We start from the raw sequence: 18,198 nt of genomic DNA, 5'->3' as shown, positions 1-18,198 counted from the left end.
TGTCCATTTGCAGCAGTTGACAAGGTGGTGTGAGGAACGGTGGGGGGAGGGGGGGAAGAGAATAAACATGGGGAAATAGTTTTACTTTGTGTAATGACCCATCCACTCCCAGTCTTTATTCAAGCCTAATGTAATGGTATCCATTTTGCAAATTAATTCCAATTCAGCAGTCTCTCGGAGTCTGTTTTTGAAGTTTTTTTGTGATCAAATGGGCTGTAGCCCGCAAAAGCTTATGCTCAAATAAATTGGTTAGTCTCTAAGGTGCCACAAGTATTCCTGTTCTTTTTGCGGATACAGACTACCAGGGCTGCTACTTTTGAAACATAAAAAAAGAGGCTTTCACATGGGGAAGCTCTTATCTCAGTACTCCAACCCCCACTGCTTACTTCTCAAACTTTCATTCCAAGGATCGACCAGACTTAGATTTTTGGCAGAGATAAGCGGACTGATTCTCAAAATGGCATTTCACCAGTACCTTGTAGCTAGCCCAGAATGTTGGGCTACTTTTGTAGTCGGCAAACACAGCATGGGTTCCCCCCAAGTCAGTTCGTTATCTGAAGTTATAGTAATCAAGTTCCTAACTTGGCATTTACTGAAGCACCACAATTATTCCACAAGCCTGGGAACTATTTGCCAGAAAGATCAGATATTAGATAATCTCCATGCTGGAACTTTCATAATCCAAATCACAAGTAAAAGCAGGTTACATTATGCCATTTCAGTGCTATCTTGTGGCACAATACTGATCAACAGAAAGAATATTCCTTTTCTGAAGTACTATCATTAGCTTAAACAGAACAGCCATGTGGATCTGGAGTTGCATGTCTGCAAATCAGAACAAATCTCAACATGTGTCACGTGGAACTTTTCCGAATCCAAACTTTGCTAATGTTCCTCATCAGAGAGTGACGTGAATATCTCGCCATAGATTATTATGGAGTTTCTTACTGGAATGCTGCAGAACTATAGCCTAGTGATTACATGACTGAAGATCATAAGGACCACAAGACCTGTACCTCCAAACCAACAGCTTTCTGCAACAAAGTTGTGCCATTGTAACCTAGATGCATCTGCTGCATATTGTGCTCATTTGAATGTGTGAATATTAAGGTGACTTGAATTCTCTAAAATAATTCAAATGGCAAAGATACTTGAGATTGACAATCTAGAGGTTTCTGAGTAAGTTAAACCATAAAGAGAACAGACTTACACCACAGAACAAGCGTAACATCCTTTCTTGCTACTCTCTCGAATTAAAAATGCTCCATCAGGTTTCCCACGGAGCAAATCTTCTGCTTGGATACGGTTGAGATCCCCAACAAACCAAGTTTTCTCATCATAATGTGGCAAGTTTTCATCTTCTTCATTCACAAAGTACGTACTAGAGAAAGAGGAGATGGAACTCGTTAGCTCAATAACCCAGTCGCAAAAGGCATCAGTTATAAAGAGGAGGATTTATTCTGCAGAAAGCATTCTAAAAGGAAAATAAAATGAAAATAAAAAAAATACATCTGGGAAGAGGCAGTTCAAGCTTGAAGACCGGCCTGCTAATATTCACTTAATGTCAACCAAGAATCCGTATTCAAAATGGTAGCCACATGCATATTAGCTGAAAACAGATGCTGGCTCACAGGACACAAAACTTTCCCTTAGGAAAAAACTCCAATCCTTTACACAGAAACTGGCATTTCATATTATTGAGATCCTCAGTGGGAAGACCGGAGCTCTGCCACTTATCAGTGAGATTAAATGTACAAGGGCACTTACTCATCAATATTTTCATTTTTGATTCCCAGCCAGTCGTTTATTCGCTTCTGCCTCACTCCTTTGTGATTGAGCCATCTGTCGGGATGAGAAAATAGAGAGCATTAATATGTTCCCTAGTTGTTTGCTACTGACCAAACAGAAGAGAAGCTTAGACATAGATCCCATAAAGAGAGAATCTAGAGACTGAGCTTACCCCCGTGCACTAAAGCCCATGTGAAAGACAGACCCCAGGCAACATTACACAGTACACCCTTAAACAGTCTCCTTAGAATGATCTCTTCACTGGGGAGGGAGCAGAAGAGGCATGACCTCTAGACCCTGCAGGTCAATGGGGAAAGGAATGTACTATTGCAGGCTATGCTGGGTCTTCTGATGATGGCTGCGGCTGCCTCCCTCTCCCAGAACAGCATGCATTGTCACTGGTGCCTCTGTCCATGTAACATTCTCACCTTCTCTCTGAAGGGGTGTTAACTCTCTGATACCAGCAAGGCTCAGAGGGAAGTGTGCTTTGGAGTGCTATGGCCCTCCCAACCTGTGAAGCTCCAATCCTATAGATTTGGGTAGTAAAGGCTTCTGAGGGATTTGGGTCAGTAAGAGGGAGTACGCCATTCTAAGGAGCCACCACTTTGCCCTCTGCTCTTTTCACCCTAGTTCTGCATCTTCTGCGAACATTAGTGGAGGAAGACACTTGGTCAGTCAGAGGGTATCATCCATGATGTTCTAATTCACATGAAAGCTACCTGTATTGTAGAATGTGTACTGGTGATGTACTGGTGTAACAGACATGCTTTGAAGTCTGACAATTACAGTAATAGGCCATGAAGTTATTATTACAGAAGCAGTGAAAGGCTAACTAGCTACTCAATCATTTCATACCACGGGTCTAGTCTCCTGTTAGTGCACACACAACTGTGATTATAAAGAGGAGACCAGACTCCCATTAGTATAATGAACATACAGAATGATAGCAACTGTCTTTAACCAAGTTAATCACAGATACTGTTTTGAGGTGCACAGGCCTTGCCTACTTACACAAGATACTGATCTCTGATCTTGCGTAGCTGGATAAGATCGGGTTTGATGCTATTCATTTTCTTGTCAATTTCCCTATTGTCCAGAGCTTGTTTCTTCAAATCCTGCTCCAGACGCATTTTACTATCATGGATCTCTCCCAGGCGTGATTTTAATTTCTCGTAATTCATCATAATTCTGTAAATAAATTTGTAATGTTTAAGCAGGAGAGAAATATACAAAAAAAAAAAATCAGTCCAGACTGCTCTAGCCTTAAGAATTTTATTATTAAATGGCTTACCTCTAATACACAGTACTGGAAGACAAAGAGCCATATTTCTTTATATCACATTCCTCTCCTGTAACCATCAGTTCAGTAGTGGCTACTATTGTAAAGCGCTTTCATTTTGTTTGGAGTGCAGCTCTACCCTGAAAAGTGACTAAAAGGATGCTTCCTACTTACTCCCTGGATCTGCTCCTGTCATACATTTAGAAAAAGATCTTAAAATTTAAGACAATTTTTTTTTTACTCTTGACAAAGCTAACAGCTCTGGGAGTGAGCTAGATCTGATTCTTTCTCTATGCTCAGATTTACTTACTCAAGTTCTAACCTGCAATACAACCCTAGCACAGGTGTCACTGTCAACAGGATTTGGCCTGCAGCAGACACTTATTACTGGCAATGATGAGCAAGTTGGAAAGAACCCCGCTTGACTCAATTTCAGATCTCAAATTGGTTTGCAGGCCTGGCAGTTAAGAACAACCTCCCCTTCTCCCCCACATTCATTTACTTTACTTATAAACATATTGACACAACTGTTCTGGTGTCACGGTGAAGCATGCGTGTCCCACAATATCACTTTTACGAAGTCCCTTTTCAGAGTAGAATCACACTAAGGATATTATTGCAATTCAGATGATGCCATGTCAGGGTCAGGTTAGCCATTGTACTTGCCCTTTTACAATAGGGCAACCTACAGCTGTGTTTATTTGCAAAAATCTTAACAAGAACATTTAGAACACTGGAATGAGACTGTATTCCTTGCACATCAATGCAACTGCTTATATGAAAAAGAGGGAGTTTAATATCTAGTCGCCAAACATTTGTGCAGAGATTTTATTACTGTGTAACGCTATAAAATAGGCAAAGCTGCTCTGCTGTTAAGCTTCCTAGATCTGGACTATTTAGTAAAGGGATAGCATCTTACTTTGTGATTTGTTAAGCACAGCATACATTTATAGCACACTATAAACATTCTTAACGCAGAATAGGGGAGTTTTTGGTTTATAGTTGCTCAAATCACAGTAACTTTAGGCAATTAAACTATGATCGTTTTTTATGTAAGAACTGATATAAGTATCAAGAGTTGGAAGAAAGGATCACATTACTTTGTTGTGCTTAGGTATTGGCAAAGCTTGACAATAAGAACTGCACCTTGCTATTAGCAGGCAATAAAGGTTTGAGCCTCAACCATTAACTTTTGTGTGGACTTTGGCCAGATAGAAATTCAATCTACATTACAAAAAATATGGCTAACAGTGGGGTTTAACATACATTAAGATCAGATTCTAACAGAAGAGAATTTTGATGCAGTTCACATTGACTTACATTATGATCATATCCAGCTCCTCATTCAAACTGCATTAGGAGACTAATAGCCACTGACAGATGGGGGGAATCAGTGTGGTCTTTCACTGAAAAGTGACACTAATACTGGGATGGTGGGGTTCCAGATTTACCAAGTCTCCATTTCAAATATGCTCAGTTTACAAGTGAAGAGATGTTCTCTCTCTCTCTCTCAACTGCATCCCATGCAAATTCAGATGGGGATCTGACAGTCAAGCTAGGTTATTTCCTTCTCACACATCAGTGTTAGAGATTCTGCAGCACAAATCATGCCCTCATTTGTGCAACCCAATTAAGCCCTATGTGACACGTTCTAATGAAAACTGATTTATCCATGTATTGAAACTTTAAATAATTTTGTTAATGCTTGTGGAGGAACAGAATTCAGCTCTCTTGCACATTACTATGATTTAAAACAAAACATTTGCTTTTGTCGGATTCAGTAGATAAGACTATGAAAACATACAAGGAAAAGGTCTGCTGAGTCAGAAGTGGCCATTTTTCAGGGCAGAAATCACTCTCTGGAAAGTGCCTACTAACTTCCCTACAGGTCTCCGCTACTCAAAAAAAAAAACCCTTGACTTTGATTACTATTGTTGTCTAACAAAGAGGTAGTAAAAAATTATGGAATTTTTCAGCTTTACAAATATTAGTTTGTTCTTAATTTCAAAATATTTAAAAAACCTTTGTAGGCACTGGATTGGGGCCAAATCCTGATCTCCGATGCACATGCAACTCTTAGCAATGTCAATGGGAGTTTCTAAATGGGCATCCAAGAGCACATTATGTGACAAGTGCTTTCAAGCTAGTCATTTCTGAGATTCACTCTACATGTGAGTGTTAGAAATCAGCTAACTTTTCTTTAGCTCACGTTTTAGCTGTAAATTAATTTCTCCCCCTCTCCAGACAGTATTGCTTGAGCAATAAGTATATACACATCTAAACCTCACATTTTCCTGACGAGAGCTCTTCACTATAAAATCTAGATTCATAGATGTTAGAGACCAGAGATCATCCAGTCCGCCACCCAACAAATGCAGGATTGTCCTCTACAGTGCACCACTGTTTGGGATATTTGAACAAAGGAATACAGTAACTCCTCACTTTAAGTCATCCCGGTTAACATTGTTACGTTGCTGATCAATTAGGGAACATACTCACTTAAAGTTGTGCGATGCTCCACTCGTACATTGTTTGGCTGCCTGCTATCTCCAGAGCTGGCAGCCTCCCTACGCCCCCTCCTCCCCACAGTGCCTCCCACCCACTGGCAGACCCCACAGATCAGCGCCTTCCCCCTCCTCCCCCCGCCTCCTGCCCATGGCAATCAGCTGGCTTGCGGCGTTTAGAAGGGAGGGGAGGGAGGGGGGAGAAGCGAGGACACAGTGTGGGAAGTAAAGGGGGAGGAGATGGGGGGGGAGAAGAGGCAGGTCAAGGATAGGGGCTTGGGAGAAGGAGGAGAATGGGCGAGCTGAGGGTTGAGCCAACCCCCACACCCCTGGTGCTTGCAGAGTAGGGGAAGCTACCGCTGCGCAATATGCTTCTCCTAGCCTACAGCACCTTCAGCCTCCTTGCCTGCCTCATCTCCAGTGCCAGTGGGCTGTGCCTGTGTAAGGTAAGGCGGGGCACCTCCCAACTCTAGTACTGTACGTACAGTATGTCTGTAAACACACAGCAGGTGCACACTATTCCCTCCCCAGCGTAGTATTAAGTTGCTTGTTTAAAATTGTTTAAAATGTATATAATGCCTTTCGTCTGGCAAAAAATAAAATAAAAAAAAAATTTCTCTGGAACCTAACCCCCCTATTTACATTAATTCTTATGGGGAAATCAGATTCGCTTAACATCGTTTCACTTAAAGTTGCATTTTTCAGGAACATAACTACAATGTTAAGTGAGGAGTTCCTGTATGAATCTTTAGTAAACATACTGAACTTCTTTAATCGTATAAAAGAAGGCTTAACAGAATTTTCTGTTAGCTTTACTAGTGTGTCTATGTAAGGAGCTCACACACAAGTATGGTTTGAAATACTACCGTTCGATTTCCTTCTCATTCCCCTCTCTGCGGAATCGTTCAATGTATTCTTTGCTGTATCGCTCTTGCGTGTGGCACTGTTCCTCAAATATTTTAATGGTTTCATTAAATGCTTCAATTGCAGTTCTCTTCATCTGAATTTCCTATACAAAGAAACCAAAACCAAAAAGCATCCTTAGTCATTTGCATCCTGAAATAAGATACAAGCGCAAGACTCGGTTATGCTTCCTAAATTGATTGTCAGAAAGAAACCTTCAACCTTTTTTTTTTTTTTAAATTGTTGCAAAGTCTGATTTTTACTGAAGAGGAAAAAAACCAACCCATTTTAGTCAAAGTCTCATAGAGAGCAGACCATTTCTTTCTCCACAAGGTTTACCAAGTTAAAAAGTACTTGTAATTAGGCTTTTTTGAAAGAGAATCCCATCACAGATCTTTAAATTAAAAATTTTGGTTCTAGCTGTTTGTGGTTTGTTGCCAGAAGCACTAATATTAAAGTTATGATGAGACCTTTTATTTTACAGCAACCAGCCCAAACAATGCAGTATAAATACTGTAAAGCACAAGATCTAATTTTGATCAAGATATTATATAACATGTAACATCACAGAACCAGGATGGTGCCCTTCCAGATACCTCTTCTTCTAGGATTCTATCCTACTTTATGGCCCCTGTATGATGACACAGTGGCATGCAGTTCCTGGAAATCTCTCTTAACCAGCTGAGCGAAGAGATCCCTGGTGCAGGCACTGCATAGAAAAGCATCAGTTCTGACTGCTCTGCTTTATGCTGGGAGCTGCTATGGTCTCTGTGACAGCTTAAAACCCTCATCTGGGCTGTGCCGTTCCTCCAGGAGTGCAGTGCTGTATCTCATACAGAAAAAACTACATTCAATCACATTTCCTTTATTTATTAACTTTGTAATTGTCATCCCCACAACAAAAAAAGCCCCAAACTGAAATCAAGGAAAAGACAAATACGCTACCTATTGCTTACGTTTTGTTTTCCTTGTGTTACATTTTTTTTTAAGTATTTGTTTCACTGTCTTACTAGGGATAGAAGTTCAGCTTTTCAGACAGCTGCTGTAATGATCAACAAAAGGTTATTTCGAAACTGACCTGTGATGTTCTGGTGTATTCTTCATATAGTCTGTCATACTCTTTACTCTTGTCCTGATACTGAGAGTGGTATTCCTGAAGCTTTTTACCTACTGCATCTATGTTATCTTCTTTCACCAACTGATCCTGTGTATATCAGGAAAGAAAGAAGGTAATTCTTTAGGCAAAGTAGTTTCTCCAAGCACTGTTCCTTGTCAACCTAGTAAATGTGCATATTTCTGCGATCAATTATGCAGCAATTTTTACATCAGGCTTCTAGAAGTACAGAAGAGAGATCTAGTCTGACAAAGCAAAAAATAAGTTTCACAGTCTATAAAGTGAGCAACTAGGAATATGGAACTCAGAACTAAACCAAAAATTATAATAAAAAAACCCAACAAAGGCAACATAAGGTCAGGAGATGCCTAGATCCCCCCCTTAGAGAAAGGGGGAATAATGCAGGCAGGAAAGATCAATTTTTTTGTTTGTTTGTTTTAAAAACAAGAGTTCACAGAACTTGTGAAAAACTGCAGCAACTTTGAGAGACATTTTGCTCAGCGTTAAAGACTGTTGCATAGCATGGAGGAGAAGGAGTAGGTATCAGCCTAAAACCCCAGGACCTAGAAAATTAAGCCCAGGGCAAAGAGCCAGGTGCCACTCTCACTTCTACCAGTGACTGATTTTAACATATTTTGTACATAAACAGTTGCTTTGCATCCTAGACCACAGAGCCCTGCATATAATCCACTAAATCTCTCAGCCTCAGCTTCTCCACTTGTAAAATACAGGAGATGACAATTACCTACATCATAAGGATGCAGTGAAGCAGAATTTAATGTTTACGTAGCTGGAGAATTATGAAGACTGCCAGTGCGAGTACTCCAAGTAGAGGTTAGGACCTCCTTCTCCCAACTTTGTGGTTATTGTTTTAGACCACATGAACTCTTGGAACCACTACTTCGTCCTTAGAAAATGTGAAGTTGAATTTTCAAGCATAAAAGAGCTTTGAGTTTTCACATGATTCATGTGAAAAATCCAGGCTCTAGATAGAAAAGCCTGAGCTTTAGGACAAGGAAAAACTACAAAACACATCTGCTAACAGTTACTGGGCTCTCTGGAAACCTCACCTGTTGATACCTGGATACTGGATACATCAGCTTCACGTCAAGCTTAGGATTGTACTGGGCAAGAGACTCATGGCGATAGTGGTTAATCAGCTCCACAACAGAGTTAAATGTCAATGGATCAGAAAAACCATATTTTCCATCCCGATGATAAATCTTTATCAGTTTGTTGTTGCCACCCTTCCTGTAAGGCAATACACTAGCTTAGAGGTTTTGTTGTGTGCATGGGTAGCGCGCGTGCGCAGACACACACACAAGCCGCCACATGTACGGTATGAGTAGCCATGCTAAGTTTTTCATAAAGGCAACACACAAGAATCAGTGTAGCTAGTCAGACAGACAATCTAATATGTACCTTTGTAACTAAATTACCTAATATTTATTAATATGTAAAAGGATACAAAGTAAATAAATAGAAAAGGTCTCCTCAAGTTTTATTTGAGCAGCAGAAAAGCCCAAAGTAAATCTCTTCCTGTGTTCACTCTGGTACTAGTTTATTGTATTTAAGACCTAGTTTAACCAGAAATTCTCCAAGGGAATGCTCAGGTTTCTTTAAGAGAGCCACGCAAAAAAACCCAAGAGCAAGTAGGCATATGAAACTCAGTACTAAACCAAAAAAATTATAATAATAAAAAAACCCAAAGAACACATAAGGTAAGGAGATGCCTAGATCCTCTCTTAGAGAAAGAGGGAATAATGAGGGACATACAGACAGGAAAGATCAAAGTATTATACAAATGAAAATGTACTTGCAAACCGATTATCAAACAAACAATCTCAAGTGTTGGATGCTAACACTGGATACCCAAACTTAAATAAATCCTTGGAAGGATTTATAAACAGAGTAATTAATCCAGGACTTTTCATTATCCAGGTTTGTGTTTGCTGGCAATTTATATAAGTGCTTGCTTATTTCCCCCCCTACTACCAAAACATTTAAACAGTGCTCTGTCTTTTATCTGCTTTCTTAATTTATGGCTCCTGCAGATACATGTCTATATGGTTAAATATTCAGACCACCATTAATTAGACTTTAAGGGTAAATTCTGACTGGATAGAAAAATTATCCTCAGTAACTTCAGTGTGGTTGTGCAATGTGCAAGTCAGAGCAGAATTTGGCCACAAGAGTACATTTTTAAACTCACAAAAGGAAGCAGATTTTGAACTCCAAGACAACATAACCATCTATCACATGGCAATTCAGAAGAAAGCTGATCCTACTATTTTGTGAACATACCGGAGCAGATTCTGTACTGAGTTACACTCTGCTGTGCAATCAGAATCAATGTCATTAAATGCAGTATCCCTCCTTAAATCAAAGTACTGAGACACAGAGAGATACAGAACTAGGACCTTTACTGATTATGTCTGCATCACAGAGATATCCAAATAGTACTGTCCCAGTATGCACCGGGCTCAGCACAAGAAGTGGGATGGAATTTCTAGGAGCTGGTCATTTGTTTCCTTATTCCAAACTCTTCATCAGCAATCTCTGGAGAAATGTTCCCAAGACAATGAAGACTACAACTGAGGGCATTTCATGTAAATACTAATGTAGTATCTACTGACATTGGTGAGACTACTAAAAGCAAGGTGAGACAAGAGAGTGAAAATACCCAACACTTACCGCAATGTCAGAGTGTAGTCTCCCTGCATCTTGGTTGATGCATCGCGCACCAGAAATGTTCCATCTGGCATGTCTCGTAATTTGTCATTTACCTCCTCCCTGGAGGAATGAAAGATTGGAAGAAGGATAAACGAGAAGTGTTAGGTAGTCGATTTGCTTTAAAATAGACACATTCAAAGAGAGGCCATCAGTGTCAGGGTGCGTAAGGAATTAGGTTTCCTTTGTGTTTTCCCTTCAAAATTAACTGCAATCTGAGGATTGAATGTTTGCTTTTCAAATTCTCTTATTTCAGATTTAGGATATGCATAGGGATAAGATTTCTGTTCGGCCTTTAAGGTTTGAACTTGTTTACTTTTAGCAAAAACCAGCAGCTGCACTTAACTGCTGTTTAGGAAGAAGGTTATGTATAACAACAGTAGCAGCTGTGTCTCAGAGAAATCACCACGTTCAAAATCTTTCACCGAGGTCTGCTCACATTTAAATCCAAACTGGAAACAGCTGATTTTTGTGAAGGCACTTCTGGCCCTTTAAGAAACTGGCACTAATATGGTCATTCACAGAAGCTGTGTCAGAAAAGTATCCACACTATAGCACAGTTCTAGACTCAAGGTCAATTAGTTGTTTGATTCTGATATTTCTTTTACAGCAATTTTATAACTACTGTAATGCCATTAATTCCAGTGGAATTACTCCTAATTTTCAACTGTTGTGAAAGAAGAAATTTAGGGTTTATTCTTTTAATTAAATGGAAGAGGCTTTTATGGAATGGGTAGGACCCATAAGCATTTCAAAGGAAATGTTTGAGCTAAGAGTGTTAGTTAAACCTTCAGGAAACTCATTCCACCCAAATGACAAACCACACTTTACTTACAAAACTAATACCTTGTCCTTTATAGCACTTTTCACACAAGGATCTCAGAGGCAAGTTACAAACATACACTTTATCTATTTGACTGAGAGCACCTCTCTCCTGTACCCTCACCACCACCCATGAGATGCAGGCAATATATCTGCATTTTAAAAGGAATCATAATGGATGTTTTAATTCAGATATTGCTGTAAGATCTTATTTTCATTCCTTATAAGTGTTCTTAGTTGGCATGTAACTATCCTGGATGGAGAATCTCTTGCAAAAGAACAATTTCCACTACAGATATGAATGGTATCTGAGAAAAAGGGAAATTGTTGCCACAGAGCCCTTTATGGCTTGGGCCTTACACATCTCAGAGATGGCCTCTCCATGTCTCCAACAGTTGAGAATGGCTAGGATGCTTGAGCTTTCATTCTCTAGTAATGCCCAGGGGGTTGGAGATGGAGTTTACTGTGGAAGATCCCTAACTTATTTTCCAGTCTTCAGTCCAATAGAGTAAATGTCTGGTGGCTTTTAGGGCGCAATGAAAAGCCCATCTGTTGCCCAAGGTGGCTGGATTGACAATATATTTGTGGGTTGTATTTTGTACAAGAAAATGAAATGAACTGATAAAGTACATATAAAGCTATTACTGCAAAACTGTATAGACTGGGTCTCATCCTGAGATCATTTACTCTGGTAAATCAGGAGCAATGCCATTAGGTCACTGTAATAATACTACTGTAAAAGTGATTTAAGATAACAGAATCAAGCCCACTGCGGTTTGTGATCAAGTTTTGCCATTGTTCATTAAGGGCCTGAATTGTGCTATCCCCTCACAATGATCTAAATGGGGTTACTAAATGGATCTTTTTTCTTCTGTTAAAGCTCTAAGAAGCGAGTGGGGCTAATGGACTCTTTTGCTAGACATCTCAGCCATAAAGCAAGCAGCAATCCAAAACTGCATCACATTCTTGTTTTATTCTCAGCTCTAGCATATTTAATTTATTCGTTTTATTCTTTACATAAAAGACTCACATTTAGTGAAAGTTTCATGAATTGCTCATTCCCAAATGCTATGTTTAATACATCTAATGACTGAAGCCAATACATTCAGAACAGCTTGGTTTCACAACCAGAAAGGCTAGAAAGGCTTTTTTTTAAATCTTAAGATTTTGTAGAAAGAATGATTAATACAAGAAAACAATTGTGGCCACAAGATTGTGAACTACTGTTGTAGAACAATAACCATAGCAGAACACATTAAACACACTCAGTTCCCAATTCAGCATAATACTTAAACACACACTAAAAGTGCTCTGCAAAATCTGGGCCTGAATGCAGTTCCTGAAGTGAAATGTTGTCTGAGCATATACAGACTCAAAGGGAGCACAGCTTAAACAGGCTCATTCTAGTCCAGCAGTTTACCTTGAAATATCCCCCCAGTACCACTCTGCATCCTGCAAGGAGAAACTGGAATTGTCCTTTATTCCATTTGTGTTGCCCGGAGTCATCGGTTTTGGGGGCTTTGGAGGAAGAGCTGAAAAACAAAAAAACAGATTTTTTTTCCATTTAACTTTCTGGCTTATATCACTAAACATTCAAGAAGTTAACAGTCAAGGTATTTTAGTTAACAAAAGCCAGAAGTGAAACATACATAAGGCAAGGCAAAGGAAATGTTATAGCAGGGGTCGGCAACCTATGGCACACGTGCCAAAGACGGCACGCGAGCCAATTTTTAATGGCACGCTGGAGCCTGTCCGGACTCCAGCATGCCATTAAAAATCCTGCCCAGCCTCGCCCGCTCTCCTCTGCCCTCTGCTCCCCCTACGGGAGCAGGGAGCAGAAGCATAGCCGTGCGCACGGAGTGGGCAAATGGCCCCACTCTCCCAGCACGGCAAGCCACAGGGTCTGCGCTCCGGGGCCGGAGTGCCGGCCAAACACAGCAAGCTGCCGGCCCTCCTCTGGAGCCCTGCCGCCGCGTGCAGCACTCTGGGGGTTGGGGCTGTGCGCTCCCGCGGGGCAGCGTTTGGCTCTGCGGGGAGGCAGACATGCTCCCTGTTCAACTGGAGCTATGCTGCCGCCGCACGCAGCGCTCTGAGGGCCGGGGCTGTGCTCTCCCGTGGGGAGGCGTGTCTGGCTCTGCCTGGAGCCTCAAGGTAAAGGGCCCAGGGCTGGGGGTGTTGGATAAGGGGTGGGGGCAGTCAGGGGACAGGGAGCAGGGTGGGTTGGATGGGGAGGTGGGGTCCCAGGGGTTAGGGGCGGAGGTCTCTAGAGGGGGCTGTCAGGGAGCAGGGGGGGTTGGATGGGGCATGGGAGTCCTGGGGTTTGTGAGGGGGCAGGGGGTGGATAGGGGTCAGGGCAGTCAGGGGACCGGGAGCAAGGAGGGTCCTGGGGGCATTTAGGGGGGGGGTCTCTGGAAGGGGTGGTCAGGGGACAAGGAGCTGGGGGGGGTTGTATGAGTGGGGAGTTCTGGGGGGGGCTGTCACGAGGCAGGGGTGTGGAGAGGGGTTGGCGCAGGCAGGGAGTTGGGGGGGTTGGATGGGTCGGGAGTTCTTGGGGTCCTGTCAGGGGCGGGGAGTGGTTGGATAGGCATGGGAGTCCCGGCGCTCTGGCTGGGGACTGGGGTGTGGATAAGGGTCGGGGCAGTCAGGGGACAGGTAGGGGATAGGATCCAGTCCGAAGACAAGGAACAGGGAGGCTTAGATAGGGGGTGGGGTCCTGGGGGGCAGGGGTCCCAGGACAGGGTAGTCAGCGGAGTTGGGAGTTCTTAGGGGGGCAGTCACCCAGCCCTCTCCCCTGAGCCCTGACCTCCCCCCCACCCCCACACACCAAGCCCTCTGCCCTGAGCCCTGCACACCCCTCAGGTCCCTGCCCTGAGCCCTGTACCTCCCTCATACACACCCAGCCCTCTGCTTGACTCCTTCATCCCCCCCCAACCCTAGCCCTGACACCAGAACCCCCACCCATACCCAGGTCCCCCTCTGCTCTGACACCCACATACCCAGCCTCCAGCCCTCTGCCCCCAGCCCTCTGGGTCGCGGCCCCGCACAGCCTGCTGCTGGTCTTGGGTTCAGGCTGACAGACCCTTGCCAGCCGGGGTCCCGGCCACAGGCCTCGCTCAGCCCGCTGCCGGCCTAGGTGAACAGAACCCCAGACTAGCAGTGGGCTGAGCGGGCCGCCAGCGTAAGATCAACATTTTAATTTCATTTTAAATGAAGCTTCTTAAACATTTTGAAAACCTTGTTTATTTTACAATACAACACTAGTTTAGTTATATAATGTATAGACTTATAGAGAGAGACCTTCTAAAAAACATTAAAATGTATGACCAGCACCCGAAACCATAAATTAGCGTGAATAAATGAAGACTCGGCACACTGCTTCTGAAAGGTTGCCGACCCCTGTGTTACAGAAACCCATCAATGGCTAATGGGAGAGAACAGGCAGCTTGAGTATGGATGTGTTTTTTCTCCAAAATGTATGGAATTCATAATTATTAAAGCCCATTATACTGGTTCACCATATGCCAAAAAGAAGTGAGCTGGGCTCCAAAATAACTATCCAGTCTCTAAATGGAACAAGTGGGAAATTCACAGGAAGTGGCAGTTCTTGGTAAGAGGAGTCAAGACAACAATCACAATAACTAGGATAATTTAACTGTTCACCGCCCCAAGCAAAATACTGAGGGCTTGACTGTGGCTTAGGTCACAACTTAGGAAATGGGGGGGGGGGTACAGCTGTGTAACAGCTAGTTCTCAGAGGAACTGTGGCCATTGCCATAGCTTTTGAAGAGTAAATGTGCCCTCCCCCTCCTATGACAGATCAACTTTGCTGACTGGTGAAAGAAAAGAGGAGGGTACTAGTCTGGATCTCAGGCTATGGCTACACTTAAACTTCAAAGCTGGCGCGCGCGCTGCTGCGCTAAGCAAAGCAGCGCCGCGCGCTGGAGAAACTCTCCCTGTCCCTGTCTCCACTCCCCACCTCCCTGGGGGAATAACGCACAGCGCGGGAGCACGCTGGCTGGGGCTGGGAGGGAGCAGCGCTGCAGCGCACTGGCTCTGCGCTGGGGGCGACTACACACTGGCGCTTTGCAGCGCCGCAGAGGGAGCTGTGTTTTCACACTGCACTGCACACTGCCTGCTGCAGCGTGTAGCCAAGCCCTCAGCTAGACTTCACTCCTCACTAGCAACACAAGGAATGCAACCATTGCCCCATGCTTAGGTATACAATAGGGAATGAGGAGCGGAATAAGGGAGTGAACAGGTGCTGGGCTAGTCACAGTCTAGCCCTAAATTGTCAAGCTTCCCCTTTGAACTGCAAGGGGTAGAGGCCATATTACAAGGGAGCACAACTCTCCATGATACATCTACATTGCAGCACACAGGGACACCATACCCATGGCAGCAAGTCTCAGAACCCTAGTCAACTGACTCAGGCTCCTGGTACAGAGCTAAAAATAGCAGGCATTCCTGCTTGAACTCTGAAACCTGGTGAGGGGGCTGGATCTCAAAGCCTGAGCAGGAACATCTACACTGCTATTTTTAGCCCCTTAGTGCAAGACCAAGTCAGTTGACCCAGGCTCTGAGACTCACTGTTGTGGGTTTATTGTTACAGTGTAGACACACCACATGATCCCAGGCCTAGATTACACAGCCTCCAGAAGGTGTGCTTCACAAAGTACTGAATATAGCAATGCAAGACTGCAATTCTTAATGCAAGTGCATGCAATCTGGTGTCAGGCAGGAATGCAATTATGATCGCTAGAAACAAAAAATTGTCATCTCTAGTTCAAGTGCAGAGTGACTTGACATTGAGAGATGCATTGCTTAGAGCCATTCATCTGTTCCCCTCTGAACCACACCTCCCACATTGGAAAAAAACAACAACTGTGCTCTAACTGCAGTTTCAAATGCCATTTCATGTTGAGGATCCAACACACAGTAGCTTCACAGTTCTTGGACAAACCAGCAAGTACTCAACCAAGCCAATCTAAACTAACCTGAACCTTGACCCAGACGTTCACACTCTGGAGTTACTGACGAAGCACCTGATTCAGATAGTAGCATTCATTCTGTGGTACTAATATTAAAGCTGCAGCATACAGATTCTTTTTGCGGTTCAGCTGGGAATGTCCAGGTGTGCATGAGTCTAGAGGACCAATATCAGATCTTGTATAAGGAGGGTGCAATTCCATTGGGCTAACTGGAATTGCTGCTTTTACAGATCCAGACTAACACGGCTACCCCTCTGATACTTGTATCATTTCTGTGTCTCAGTTAAAATTTCATGAAAGTGTATTGTTTTTCTACATAGCATTGATTACTTCAGATGTTACTGATACTGTACTGCTACATCAAAGAGGAAAAAACTGCCATGGGAGGAAGTTTGTGCATGACAAAGAGCTTCTTCTTAGGGGTCCTCTAAAAGACCATTTAGTTTGTGGCAAGCTGGGATGTGAATTTACCTCGCACTAGCTTGCCATGCACTACTTGTCCATAAGCACCCTGCTGACATGCACTAACAGTTTGCTAGCGTGCTTTTAATCTAGTCCTGTTTCAAAGTGGGATAGACATTTAGTGTGTGGCAAGTAAGTGTGGGGTAGATTCACACCCCAGCTTGTCACAAACTAAGTCTTCATGTAGACAGCCCTTTAGAATGTGATCCTCTGCACATGGACGGTTTGCAGGATGAGGTCCTAATCTTTGCAGGCTGCTAGGTATGTTGCTTGTTTGCGCACTATGGAGCTATTTTGCAGTTTTATTCTGTTCAGAGCAATGGTTCTCAGCGAGGGGTACGTGTACTCCTGGGGGTACAAAAAGGTCTAGATGGGTACTCAACTCCCTGGAAGTTCAGTGTTTCTCAATCTGAAGGTTGTAGCTCCCAGCTGGGGATCATGGGATAGGTTTAGGGGGATTGCAAATACAGGGCCAGCATTAGGGGGTGGCAAGCACAGCAACTGCCTGGGGCACCATGAAGTTAAGTTACATGCGTCAGCCCTGCCACCTGAGGCTCAGGCTTCAGACAAGGCTCAAGTAAAAAACAGGCTCAAGTATCACACTGAAATACAAGTACAATATTTATATTCCAACTGATTTATTTTATAATTAAATGATAAAAATGAGAAAGTCAGCAAGTTTTCAGTAATAGTGTGCTGTGACACTCGTGTATTTTTATGTCTGATTTTGTAAGCAAGTAGTTTTTAAGTGAGGTGAAACTTGGGGTACAATAGTCTGGAAAAGTTGAGAACCAGTATTTTAGAGCACTGGGATCTTTAACGAAGAGCTGACATGAGCCCTGCACTCCAGGGGAGCAAAAGAGCTCTGTACAACTGTGCAGATGTTGCACTAGTCTCCCTGCTATGATTTGGGATTCTCCTTCTTCCCTATGACAGATAAACATCAGCTCTTAGTATCACAAGCTTGCCTGCTTGGTGATATTATTCTACAGTAAGCAAAATTTGAGTGAAATACGTAACATAGGAAAAACGGATAGGCAACAGACTTTGGGCAGAACACTAAACTCTTACTCATGTGAGGTAGCCTTTTTTCAGGAAAGTCATCTCATTGAGGTGAAGCAGGTAGTTCTATTGTGTAAGTGTTTGCAGGACTGGGTGTTTTGTTTCAAGAGAACCTGGGACCTAACCCTGCAACTCAGCCACACAAAGGATTCAACTGAAGTTAGTTGGCGCCTGGTCCTGCAACCCCTACTCATTTCAATAGTTGCACTATCAGTTTACCCAGACTGTGTAATATGGTTAAATGCCCAAATCCTTTAATATTTCTTGTTTGACTTTTTCAGCCTGACAGTACTGTAATCTACTGGAAGCTACCTGAACAAAGTGCTGAATGTAAAAATATTTTAGGCTCTGCAACCTAGAACTATGAGCAATGGGATAGAGGCTTTTAATGTATGGGTTTAGCAAGTGCCTTTTACTCCAAATGTATTGAGTAGTGAAGCAGCTACACACTGATGCTTTTATGACATTTGTACAGTGATAAATTACAGAATTACATAAGTGATCTTAAAACAACGGTGGGTGGATACTGGTGACAACTAACAGCAG

The 18,198-nt window shown here is 42.9% G+C and overlaps 1 protein-coding gene across 6 annotated transcripts in view; it reads right to left on the bottom strand.

Annotated features, from left to right (window-relative positions):
* Nucleotides 1–18,198, bottom strand: part of LOC120370714 (phosphatidylinositol 3-kinase regulatory subunit gamma) — a 393,090-nt gene that overhangs the window by 9,784 nt on the left and 365,108 nt on the right. For 5 of the 6 annotated variants that reach the window (XM_039485801.1, XM_039485803.1, XM_039485804.1 and 2 more), the window contains 8 exons: nt 12,561–12,672; nt 10,283–10,381; nt 8,659–8,839; nt 7,553–7,678; nt 6,438–6,580; nt 2,800–2,976; nt 1,768–1,842; nt 1,211–1,381 (listed from right to left, as the gene is read on the bottom strand). In XM_039485801.1, the coding sequence (XP_039341735.1) occupies nt 1,211–1,381; nt 1,768–1,842; nt 2,800–2,976; nt 6,438–6,580; nt 7,553–7,678; nt 8,659–8,839; nt 10,283–10,381; nt 12,561–12,672 (1,084 nt within the window). Of the gene's footprint in view, nt 1–1,210; nt 1,382–1,767; nt 1,843–2,799; nt 2,977–3,079; nt 3,095–3,241; nt 3,257–6,437; nt 6,581–7,552; nt 7,679–8,658; nt 8,840–10,282; nt 10,382–12,560; nt 12,673–18,198 lie in introns of those variants that run through there. The other variant, XM_039485802.1, reaches the window with a different exon arrangement.

The sequence above is a fragment of the Mauremys reevesii genome, linkage group 8 (genome assembly GCF_016161935.1).
Source record: "Mauremys reevesii isolate NIE-2019 linkage group 8, ASM1616193v1, whole genome shotgun sequence".
In the NCBI taxonomy this organism is placed as follows: Eukaryota; Metazoa; Chordata; order Testudines; family Geoemydidae; genus Mauremys; species Mauremys reevesii.
The sequence above is the reverse complement of the archived record's forward strand: the minus strand, read 5'-3'. Positions and strand labels throughout refer to the sequence as shown.